Below are 12,911 nucleotides of genomic sequence, written 5' to 3'. Positions count from 1 at the left end.
ATGTCACACATTATATCGTTTCGTATTGTGTATCAAGAGATTTACGCAAATTTGTGTTTTGGTTTATTAACTTCTATGGCAGGATTTTCAGTTTTATGCACCATTATTATAGTAGAGCATTGTAGATCTGTGTATATATTTACTTTACCATTTCTTATAAAACTATACACATGGTGACAAAGACTGACAGCTTTTGTTTATCTTGTAACATCTTTTTTTTTTTCTTATTCTAGAGGTAAATTTTTCCAGATAAAATTTTCTTTGTTGGCAGTATTTTTTTTGCTTTTATGACTCAATATTTGTTAAGTGAAATGTCTTGAATTTGCTGATACCTTCTATTACCTCATTAAATTATTTGCTGTGGCTCTGTCATAATTTTTTTAACTTAATTATTGTATTCAGCTCCACAATTTTTGTTTTTTTAAAAAAATACTTTTAATAGTTTTTTAATCTCTGTTGATATATTCATTTCTTCATGCACTGTTTTCTCGATTCTGTTTAGTTGTCTACATTCTATTTTTGCTCATTGAACATGTTTAAAATGATTATTTTGAATTCCTTGTCAGATAATACAAAGATCTTAATTTCTTAAAAATTGATTTCCGAAGAATCATTTTCTTTCTTTAAATGAATATGATTTCCTGTCTTTTGTCTATGCCTTGTGATCTTTTGATGACATTTGGAAATTTATAAAATAAGTATTTACAGACTGACTCTATAGACTGCCTCAGCCCCCCAAGTAGCTGAGAGTACAGGTGCGTGTCACCACGCCTGGCTAATTTTTGTATTCTTTCTAGAGACGGAGTTTCACCATGTTGTCCAGGCTGGTCTTGAACTCCTGAGCTTAAGCGATCCGCCCACCTCAACTTCCCAAAGTGCTAGGGTTACAGGCGTGAACCACCATGCCTGGCCTAGTTTGTATGATTAAGTTGCCGGCATGTAAAAAGCTTTCTTTGCATTTTCATCTATATTCTTCCTCCTTTATCTGAATGATAGCATAATTTATTCCTCATTCATAATCAGTATTTTATGCCATATTTTGCAATATTTATATTGTTCCTACAGTAAAAAATATAAGTCTTTTCTCTGCTTTTGCAGGCTAGATTACAGCCTTACCATTTTGTATATAAAGAAGAGCAACATATTAATAAATTTCTCTAGTATTATGTAAGTGCTTATTTCTTAAAAATTATTTTCTCAAAGCTTTTTATCAATAATTATAGTGGGGTTTCTGTGAAACAGTGCTCTAACTGTATGCTCTTGATTCAAAAATGTGTACTTTTTATGGATAGCCAGTCATGGTTGAAAATTGTAGCTATCTAGAAGGGTTCTTCATCAGTAGTCCACTATGTTTATTCAGAATTTTATGGGTTATAGTTTCTTTTAATTTTGCTTTGCAATTTTGTATTTATTTGTTACAATTTTTATAATAGGCCATTTCACATTCATAGTATTTTTTAGTTTTTATTCATATAATTTTGTATGACAGTATTCAGCTCTGTACATTTTAAGACAGTGTGAGGCAAAAGTCAAATATGAATCAGCCATAAGTTTATTGCCAATTTAATTATCTCTGTGTTTGACTGAATAAGTATCACCCCCTCTTGTTTATGACTCTTATATTTATATTTTTGTTGGTCATTAATGGTGGTTTTATTCTGTTTAGGCGAGGAGTCATGAAAATCGTTGTAATTTCAACATCTATTCATTGGTGAATGTATGTTTTCTTTTTGTGAGAGAAACAATTGGGATTTGAAGGTAATTTTTGAAAAGCTTTATAACTCTGTATTTCTTTTAGGCGTAATTGTTTATTTTTAATTGTTCAAAATAGATAACATAAAATTTAGAATCTTAAATATTTTTAAGTTATACAGTTCTGTTATGTTGGGTATATTGACACTGTCATGCAGTATATCTCCACATGTTTTTGTCTTGGGAAACTTGAACTCAACATTCATGAAACTACTCATTTTCCTCATTGACCCTTTACAAGCACCTCTCTATTTTGTTGCTGAGTGTAACTACTTTAGATGTCTCATATAAATGGATTTATACAATATCTGTCTTTTTATGGCTGGCTTATTTTACTTAGCATCATGCCATCAGATCTATCTTTATTGTCGATGTTAGAAGATTTCCTCCTTTTTTTTTTTTTGTTTTTTTTTTTTGGATGAAGTCTCGCTCTGTTGCCAGGCTGGAGTGCAGTGGTGCAATCTCGGCTCACTGCAACCTCTGCCTCCCGGGTTCAATCCATTCCCCTGTCTCAGCCTCCGGAGTAGCTGAGACTACAGACACATGCCACCATGCCTAGCTAATTTTTTTTTTGTATTTTAGTGGAGACTAGGTTTACCATGTTGGCTAGGATGATATTGATCTCCTAACTTCGTGATCCGCCCACCTGGGCCTCCCAAATGCTGGGATTACAGGCGTAAGCCCACACGCCTGACCCGATTTTCTCCTTTTTAAAAGCTGAGTATTATTCCATTATTTGTATATTATAAATTTTATTTTTCCATTCATGTGGTGAGAGAAGTTTGGGTTTCTTTCACCTATTGATTTTTGTGAATAGTGCTACAATTAATATGGGTGTGCAAGTAACTATTTGACCATATACATGAAAGATAATATCTGTGCTACATTCTTTTTCAATGGTCTAATTGTCTGCATTTATGCTAGTACTAAACTGCATTTATTACTGTAGTTTTGTCGTGTGTTTTGAAATCAGGAAGTGTGATGCTTCCAACACCTTTCCTCATTTTAAAGATTATTTAGCTCTTCGTGGTCTCTTGAGATTTTATTTGATTTAGGCATTGGTTTTTATTCCTGCAAAAACTGAAATTGGGAATTTGAAGGGGATCACATTGAATCTGAACATTACTTTGGGTGCTGTAAAGATGTTGTACAGTATTAATTCTTCCAGTCCTTGAACATGAGCATGCTTAAGACTGTGTTTAATTTCCATATATTTGTGAATTTTTTTCTATTACTAATTTTTAGTTTCATTCCATTTGGTCATAATAATAGTCTATAAGATTTCCATTTTTAAAAGTTTGCTAGGCCAGGCGTGGTGGCTCACACCTGTAATCCCAGCACTTTGGGAGGCCGATGCAGGCAGATCACCTGAGGTCGGGAGTTGGAGACCAGCCTGACCAACATGGAGAAACCCCATCTCTACCAAAAATACAAAATTAGCCAGATGTAGTGGCACATGCCTGTAATCCCAGCTACTCCGGAGGCTGAGGCAGGAGAATCGCTTGAACCTAATAGACGGAGGTTATGGTGAGCCAAGACCGTGCCATTGCACTCCAGCCTGGGCAACAAGAGTGAAACTCAGTCTCCAAATTTAAAAAAAAATGTTTCCTAAGAATTGCTTTGTGTCCTAACAAGTGATATATCCAAGAGAATGTGTTGTGAGCTATGGAGAAGATTGTGTATTCTGCCGTTGTGTGGAGTGTTTGCTATATGTCCGTTAGGTGTAATTTTTAGAGTGCTTTGAAGTCCTCTGTTCATATTTTATCCTCAGTTCTTATATTTAATATTCTACTTTGCTTTATAACTTATTACTGAAAGTGGGATATTGAAATATCTTATTATTATTATATTGCTGTATATTTCTTCAATTTTGTTAATGTTTACTTTATATATTTGGGAACCTGATGATTATATATATGTTATAGTTTTCTAGTAAATTAATCTTTTTACTATTATTTAATGTCCTTCTTTGTCTCTTGTGAGAATTTTGGCTAAAGTATATTTTATAACAGTGTTTGACCTAAAATGTATTTTGCCTTATATAATTTTGACCTAGTTTCTTCTGATTTGGTTAACATTCTAAGAGAATGACTTGTACCATCCTTCTTTTAGTCTATTGTCTTCTTCAGATTGAAAGTGAGTATCTTGTACAAAGAATGTAGTTGAATCTTGTTTTTATACCAGTTTATGTCTTTTGATGGGGAAGTTTATTCCATGAATATTTAATTTTCTGATAGAGAAGGGTTACCATTGCCATGTTATTGATTGTTTTGATTTTTGTTGCTGTTATGTCCTTCTTTTTTTCCCTTTTTGTCTCATTTTTTCACGTTTCTTGGCTGCTTTTATGTCTTTCGAGAAATGACCATGTCCTTTGACCACTTTTTAATGAGATTATTTCTCTTTTTCTTATAGATTTAAATTTCTTATAGATTGTGAACATTAGTCCCTTGTCAGATGCGTAGTCTACAAATACTTTCTCCCAGTAGGTTGTCTGTTAGTCTATTGATAGCTTGTCATTTTTGATTGTGCTTATTTGGATCTTTTTTTTTTCTTTGTTAACTTAGCTAGTGATCTAGTGATCTTGTTTATCTTTTAGAGAAACTTATTTTATTGATTATTTGAGTGATTTTCTTGGTTTCAATTTTTTTGTTCTGCTCTGATTTGAATTATTTCTTTTCTTCTTCTAGCTTTGGATTTACTTTGTTGTTTTTCTGATTTCTTTATGCAAGGTATCAGGTTATTAACTTGAGATCTTTCTATCTTCTTGATATAAAAGTTTAGCACTATAAACCCTCCTAACACTGCTTTTGCCACATTCCAAGGTTTTGTTACATTTTGTCACTTTTTTTTTTTTGAGATGGAGTCTCACTCTGTCACCCAGGCTGGAGTGCAGTGGCGCTATTACCTACTCACTGCAACCTCTGCCTCCTGGGTTCAAGTGATTCTCCTCCCTCACTCTCCCAGGTAGCTGGGATTACAGGCACCTGCTACCACGCCCAGCTAATTTCTTGTATTTTTAGTAGAGATGGGGTTTCACTATGTTGGCCAGGCTGGTCTTAAACCCCTGATCTCATGATCCGCCCGCCTCGGCCTCCCAAAGTGCTGGGATTACAGGTGTGAGCCACCGCACCCCGCCTCGTCACCATTTTTATTTGTTTCAAATAAGTTTCTGATTTCTGCCTTAATTTCATTGTTTCCCCAAAAGTCATTCTGGAATAAGTTGTTTTGTTTTCTATATTTGTGTAGTTTTGAGGGTTCCTCTTGCTATTGAGTTTTATTTCACTCTGTTTCAAGAAGATGATTTCAGTTTTTCTGGATTTTTGAAATTTGTTTTATGACTGAGCATGTGGTCAATCTTAAAGTATGTTCTGTGCACAGATGAGAATGTATGTATGTGTTCATTAGATGAATTATTCTGTAGATGTCTATGAGGTCCAGTTGGTCAAGTGCTGAGTTTAAGTCCAGAATTTCTTTGTTAGTTTTCTGCCCTGATGATCTGTAATGCTATCTGTAAGGTGTTGTCTTCCACTATGGCTGGCTAAGTCTTTTTTTTAGGTCCAGTAATAATTGCTTTATAAACCTGGGTGTGCCAATGTTGGGTGCATACGTATTTAGGATAGTTAAATATTATTGATTTATCTATTTATTTATTGAATCCTTTGTTAGTATGTAATGTGTTTGTCTTTTTTGCTATTGTTGGTTTAAAATCTGTATTATTAATACAAGAATAGTGACCACTGCATTTTTTTGTTTGTTGGTTTTTTCCCATTTGTGTGATAGATGTTACGTTTTCCCATTACTTTGAGTTTATGGGTGTCATTATACGTGAGATGAGTTTTTTAAAGCCAGCAGAAGTTTAAGTCTTGTTTTTTTTTTTTTAATCTGATTTGCCACTTGGTGTCTTTTTTTTTTTTTTAATTTTTAGAATTTTTAAATTTTTCTTTTGAGACAGAGTCTCACTCTGTCACCCAGGGTGGAGTGCAGGCATGATCTCAGCTTCCTGAAACCTCCGCCTCCTGGTTTCAAGTGATTCTCCTGCCTCAGCCTCCCGAGTAGCTGGGACTACAGGAACGTGCCACCACTACGGGCTAATTTTTGTATTTTTAGTAGAGACGGGGTTTCGCCATGATGGCCAGGCTGGTCTCAAACTCCTGACCTCAGGTGATTCACCTGTCTCAGCCTCCCAAAGTGCTGGGATTACAGGCACGAGCCACCATGCCTGGCCACCACTTTGTGTCTTTTAAGTGGAGCATTTAGACTGCTGTGTTCAAGGTTAATATTGATATCTTAGTTTTTGTTCGCTTCATGTGCTCTGTAGTCTTGATTGTGCAGTTGCTTTGTAGGGTCTGCGGGCTATGTACTTATGTGTGTTTTTGTGGTAGTAGGTATCATTCTTCCATTTCCATGTTTAGAACACTCTTAAGTACCTTGTGATGCCAGTTGAGTGGTAGTTAATTCACTTAGTGATTGCTTGTGAATTCTTTGCTTATGAAACTTAGTTTGCTGGAACATAAAATTCCTGACTGGAATTTCTTTCTTTTTTTCAATCTTTTTTTTGTTGTTGTTGTTGAAATGGAGTCTCACTGTGTGGCCCAGCCTGGAGTGCAGTGGTGCAATCTCAGCTCACTACAACCTCCACCTCTGGGGCTCAAGCAATTCTCATGCCTCAGCCTCCCCAGTAGCTGGGACTACAGGTGAGCGCTACCATACCCGGCTGATTTTTTAATATTTAATCGAGGCAGGCAGCTAACGTTTTGTATTTAATAGAGACAGGCTTTCACCATGTTCCCCAGAGTGGTCTCAAACTCCTGAGCTCAGGTTATCCGCCCACCTTGGCCTCCCAAAGTGCTGGGATTACAAGCATGAGCCACTGCACTGGCCTCTTTCTTTAAAAATGTTAAAAACAGACCCCCCAATATCTTCCAGATTGTAAAGTTTCTGTGAGGAAGTCCACTGTTTTATAGAATTCATTTTTTAGGTAATATGACCCTTTTCTCTAGTTACCTTTTATTTTTTTATTTCATGTTGACCTTGGAAAGTCTGAATACTATGTGTATAGTATTCAGATACTATACTTATACTTAGGGATGGTTGTCTTGTATCTCAAAGGAGTTCCTTGAATTTCATGTATCTTTATGTCAACCTGTCTAGCAAGATGGGAAAATATTTCGTAGATTATATCCTTAAGTATGTTTTCCAAGTTGGTTGGTTTTTTTTCCTTCTCTCTCAGGAATACTAATGAGTCATAAGTTTGACCCCTTTACATAATTCTGTATTTCTCAGAAGCTTTGCTTGTTTGTAGTGAATTCTTTTTTCTTTACTGTCTTCTGACTGGGTTGATATAAAGGAGCAGTCTCGGGGCTCTGAAATGCTTTTGTTTGCTTAGTCTATTCTGTTTTTAAGGCTTTCCATTGTATTTTGAAAGTCCTGTAGTAAAATTTACAATTTTTAAAGTTGTGTTTGGTTCTTTCAAAGGAACTAATGAGATCCTTTTGAGGTTATGAAACACTCTGGCTTTCTATATTGCCAGCGTTCTTTTGCTGTCTCATCTGAGGGAGCTGGTGCTTCTTTTGCTTTTGAATTTTCTGTGATTTGGATGGGGCTTGAAAATGTTTTTTAATTCTTTTTTTTCCTTGAGGGTTTGGCTGTGGTGTATGTTGTGTGTAATCAGTTGGTGTCATTTAAGGTGGTTTTCAGAGGCAGAGTCTCTGTCTAGGTCCCTGGGTTGTAGATAAGTTCCTGCGGTGGATTTCATAGAGTGCTTTGTGTTGAAGCAATGGATTCTTGTTTGTGGTGGAATTCAGGCTTCAGTCCAAGTACATGGCACTTAAGAGTGTTCTGGGGAGGGAAGATGGTGTGTGAGAGATTATTTTCTCTCCAAATTTATTTTGGAGCCTTGGTGATATTCCCTTCAACTTCTGGCACTGCACCCATTTCCTTTGCTTCAAGGAGGGCTTTGGTGGTCTGTGCTCCCCCCTCCCTTAGGGACAGTTCACACTTTTAGGTCACCAGGAGACCCGTATTTATATCAGGGGTCCTGCTGTTCTCCTTTGCTTGCAAAAGTAAGGGTGGGTTTTGGAATGTTTCTGTGAGTCGTTTGGTGATGCAGCGGCTCAAGGATGGAAAATCACCAGACAGGGCAATTGCACCATGGGTTTGTAACCAGTATTGCACCTGCAGCCCAGGATTTTTGGTCCAGCACATGGCTGTGGGGCCCGCCCAGTTTGTGGTTCCTCAGCTCAGCAGGTCTGTCTCCAGTGTCTTCCCTGGGAGCAGGCTGAATTGGCGAGGCTTGTCCCAAGCCATCTGCATTGAAATGGCTGAGCTCTTCCAGATGTTCTAGGCTGCTAGGCTTCCTGGGATAGAAGCCATGGCTGGTCATCTGGCCACACCCTTCGCAGTTTATTCATGTGAATGAAGGGGAACCCAGCTCCCATGCTGGCTCATGTTCCCCATGTCACACTCTTCTCTGTGTGCTGACAGTGTGGGCTTCTACCCCACTTCAGCTCAGACCACATATATCAGCTGAATATTATTAGTCGGTGTGCGGAAGACCTGGGCAGCTGGCACTGGGCCCATGGATTTGTCTTCTGGCCCTTTGGGGTCAAGCACCATCTGTGATGTAAGTGGATGCTGTGCTGTGGGCACCCTTCTGCAGGAGCAGCCAGGTAAGTCATCTTGGAAGGTGCCAGCAGGCAAGGTGGTGCATGGATCAGATTCACCTCAGTCCCATGACAGCTACAACCCTGCTCCCTCTCAGCCTGGCAGACAGCAGGAGATGGATCCCCTCAGTGCAAGATGCAGAGCCTCGGAGGATGGGCACCTACGGTCAGCTACAGCTGCACGGCACAGTGAAAACTTCAGATTTCCACCAGAGTTTAAGCTGTGCCTCTGCCTATTCTCCAGGTGGCTCCCCCTGCCAGTTCACAGACTTATAGGGATCATATGAGATTCTGTAATCAGGAGCTCAGACTAGATTTAGCTGGGAAATGCCTTTCAAGGAGAAGGAACCAAAGTGAGAATCTCAGAGGTCCGTGGCTAGACTGTGTTGCCATGGGGTTTCTTCACGTATCCCTTCCTGAAGTCTGGTCTGGATCTAGGAGCCAGTCCTGGTGCCCAGTGACTTTGAGCAAGCTTTCCATCTTCCTCTTCAGCCACAGTGTCTGCATTTCTTCTGAATTAAGCTTTCTTCAAAAAATCTGTTTAAAGTGTGATGTTTTACTCAACATTTTGTTTTCTCTCCTTGGAGTGAGTGTTTCCCAGCTGCATCTAGTAAGTCATCCTGTCCTTTTCTTAATTTTCTATGCTAGTTTTGTAAAGTATGTGTATCTGACTCTGAAAATAACAAGTGGGATATTTTGTTAATTTTTTATTTCAGCTGTGTCTTCTCATTACACTGAAGACTTTTTGCCAGAACAGGGCATGAAAGATTCATTCCAAAAGGTGATACTGAGAAGATATGGAAGCTCTGGACTTGAGGATTTACACTTAAGGAAAGATGGGGAAAATGTGGGTGAGTGTAAGGATCAAAAAGAAATTTATAATGGACTTAACCAGTGTTTGTCAACTCTACCTAGCAAAATTTTCCCATATAATAAATGTGTGAAAGTCTTTAATAAATCATCAAGTCTAAACAGACAAAGCATAAGACATACTACAGAGAAACTTTTCAAATGTGTACAATGTGGCAAAGTCTTTAAATCTCACTCAGGCCTTTCTTATCATAAGATAATTCATACTGAAGAGAAACTCTACATATATGAGGAATGTGGTAAAACCTTTAAATGGTTCTCATACCTTACTAAGCATAAGAGGATTCACACTGGAGAGAAACCATACAAATGTGAAGAATGTGGCAAAGCTTTTAACTGGTGCTCGACCCTTACTAAACATAAGAGAATCCACACTGGTGAGAAACCCTACAAATGTGAAGAATGTGGAAAAGCTTTTCACTGGTGTTCGCCCTTTGTTAGGCATAAGAAAATTCATACTGGAGAAAACCCCTATACGTGTGAAGAATGTGGCAGAGCCTTTAACCGGCACTCACATCTCACCAAACATAAGACAATTCACACTGGAAAGAAACCCTACAAATGTAAAGAATGTGGGAAAGCCTTCAACCACTGCTCCCTACTTACTATACATGAGAGAACCCATACGAGAGAGAAACCCTATAAATGTGAAGAATGTGGCAAAGCTTTTAACTCACCATCAATTCTTGCTGAACATAAGGTAATTCATAGTGGAGAGAAAATCTACAAACGTGAAAAATGCGACAAAGTCTTTAAGAGGTTCTCATACCTTACTAAACACAAGAGAATTCACACTGGAGAGAAACCCTACAAATGTGAAGAATATGGCAAAGCTTTTAACTGGTCCTCAATCCTTACTGAACATAAGAGAATTCATACTGGAGAGAAACCCTACAACTGTGAAGAATGTGGCAAAGCCTTTAATCGGTGCTCACACCTTACTAGACATAAGAAAATTCATACTGCCATCAAACGCTATAAATGTGAAGAATGTGGCAAAGCTTTTAAATGATGCTCACATCTTAATGAACATAAGAGAGTTAAAAAGAGAGAAATCCTACAAGTATAAAATATGTGGGGAAGCTTTTACTCACTGCTCAAACCTTACTACTTAAGAATTTTTACTATCGAGAAATCCTACAAATGTAAGGAATGTGGCAAAGTCCTTGAATCTTGCTCAAGCCATTGAAATCACAAGATAATTCATACTGGAGAGAAACACTACAAATGTGAAGAATGTGGGAAAGTCTTCAACCATTGCTCACACTTTATTGCACATAAGAAAATTCACACTGAGAAAAATTCTGATTTTAAAGAATGTGGCAAAGTGTTTAATAACTGCTATGAGCTTACTCATGAGAGGTTTTATGCTAGATAAAAGCAGTAAAAGTGTAATGATACACATTACATTTATCTGTGGAAAGATGTCACCAAATAAAAGCCTTAGAGTACACAAGGTGTAATAATAGTGATACATTACATTTGTACGTGGAAAGACTTCAAAAATATAGGCATTAGAGTAACACAAGAGTTTTTACCCTGAAGAAGAACATTACAGATATAAAGATTGGTGCAATACTTTTACTTATGTTACAGATTTTGTTGTACATGGGAGAATTGATGCTGAAGGGTAACCCTCTAACAGTTGCTCAAATTGTATTCAATTTTAGAGAATTTATATTGGAAAGAAACCCTACAACTGTAATGAATATGAAAAAATTGTTTTAAAAGTACACCTTAGAAAATGCTAGAGAGTTTATATGAAAGCATTTAACAGATGCAATAAATATAAAAAATTAATCAGAAATCAAGTCTGAATGAACATCAGAAGATTCGCAGTAGAAACCACTAAAACACTAACACTTTCAATGTTTTTCTCAATCAGGGTATTGATTACAAAGCGTAATTCAAAGTTAACATAGTTTATTTAGGCTAAACAGGAATAAGAGAGTAATATTTTGGAACTTACAATTATATTCAAAGTACACTGTTTTTTGCATGGAAAGAGTTTTAGATTTTTACAAAGGCAAATTTCGATGTAATTCAACTCTCAAATTACTTGATGCTGTGTCTTTATTCCCAATGTCTATGTGAAAACATGTGGTCAGTTTCTGCTGCTCGGAGCTTTGAGAGGTTCTATTTAGGATATCATTTATATAGTTTTCAACAGAAGATTGAGGACACTGAAATGTGAGGTGTGTGAAGAAAGTCTACACGGAGAAGCTTTTGTGGTTGACTTATAAAACTTGTAAGTGCTGCATGAGATAGATGTTCAGAGTAATAGTCTTGTGCAGTATTCAAATTTTAGTAAATTGTTGTACCGATTGTACATGAATGTAGTGGATTTTGTAATGCTTTTCTTAGACTGTGTGGACTTCATTTGTTTTAATAAAACAAAATTGTTTTAATGTGTTAAGACAGTTGTGCATTGAATTAGGTGTTATCCTGCCGCCAACATTAGCCTATTTTACCTTCCTCAAGTTTTCAGGTAACAGACGGTAACAACATACTGTTCAGTAGTATGGTGGAATGGCGTCTCTAGTGATTCTTATCCTTAGTGACTTCAAATACGTTGGGGAGTACTGTTTCCATAGGTTACATTTGTATTATTTTTCTTCTAACTGTAGAGTCATTAAGATGGTTATTATGAAAATTACACAGGCATATAATCAAAAGCCATATATTTCTGATTCTTAAATGAGTATGTAGAAGATGTTATCTTACCTTTTTCTTTGAACATGCAACCTCTATGACCTTCCCAACACACACAGACTCTAAGTTTTCACTTACAGGAAAGTTTGATATACAAATGTGTTACTCTAAAGATAAAATGTAAGAGAATTAGGAAGCAAGTAATTGTATTTGAATGTGGATGTGTACCTATTTTGAGAAGAAAGAAAATGTGTTAGAACAAATTGGTAATTTTTGAAGTGTTGATAAGTTACTACCAAACTAAAAACCTCAAAGAATTTCAAAGCAAATGTTTTTCCCATTTGTATTGAATTCCTTTTTCCAAAATCTTATGGTTCCCAGTTCAGAATCTCCTTATGTAAGTCCAGGTTTTACTTGCCTGTTATTGATAGTAGACCTAATGCATCAAAATTTATAAAGTATCCTTTATATAATCTGCTCCAGAATTATTGGAATAATTTTTACAAAATTTAATGGTGCTTGCAAAACAATTTAAAGTGTAATTCCATAGGAAGTGTATTGTAACATTTTATTTAGTACATTTTTTTTCAGTTGGAGAACTCTAAGCCAATTTTTCCTTTGTTGTTCTTTTAATTTTTATAATTAACCTCGTTGAGTTTATTGATCTTATTGGGTTAATTTCTTTAGGTGAGCACTAGGGAGATGTCATCAGTCATGGTAGTGTTTATTTCTTTTTTTACCAACTCCTATGTCTCTACATCAGACATGGTGTTGTTTAGACATAAATGAAGTGAACAAACACAGAAAAGCACCACATGTGTTAAAGCACTACCATGTGTTATACACACTCCATAATTAGTGTTCCAGGTAGAGTGAGTTGGTGGCTCCAGGAGATTAAACTTATTCAGATGAAAATATGGCATTGATTCTTCATGTCTAGAGAGGGCGTCTGTACCCAGGCTACACAACCGACTC

The 12,911-nt window shown here is 36.7% G+C and overlaps 1 protein-coding gene across 8 annotated transcripts in view; it reads left to right on the top strand.

Moving 5' to 3' along the window:
• The window catches only part of ZNF682 (zinc finger protein 682), a 42,085-nt gene extending 30,385 nt beyond the window's left edge, over positions 1-11,700 (top strand). For 4 of the 8 annotated variants that reach the window (XM_026448199.2, XM_026448198.2, XM_026448201.1 and 1 more), the window contains 3 exons: positions 1,099-1,167; positions 1,667-1,758; positions 9,131-11,700. In XM_026448199.2, the coding sequence (XP_026303984.1) occupies positions 9,175-10,296 (1,122 nt within the window). In that variant the 5' untranslated portion in view covers positions 1,099-1,167; positions 1,667-1,758; positions 9,131-9,174 and the 3' untranslated portion in view covers positions 10,297-11,700. The remainder of the gene's footprint in view (positions 1-1,098; positions 1,168-1,666; positions 1,759-9,130) is intronic. The other 4 variants (XM_026448203.2, XM_026448202.2, XM_026448197.2 and 1 more) reach the window with 2 other exon arrangements.
• The last annotated feature ends 1,211 nt before the right edge of the window (positions 11,701-12,911 follow it).

Source organism: Piliocolobus tephrosceles, chromosome 21 (assembly GCF_002776525.5).
Source record: "Piliocolobus tephrosceles isolate RC106 chromosome 21, ASM277652v3, whole genome shotgun sequence".
Taxonomy (NCBI): domain Eukaryota; kingdom Metazoa; phylum Chordata; class Mammalia; order Primates; family Cercopithecidae; genus Piliocolobus; species Piliocolobus tephrosceles.
The sequence above is the reverse complement of the archived record's forward strand: the minus strand, read 5'-3'. Positions and strand labels throughout refer to the sequence as shown.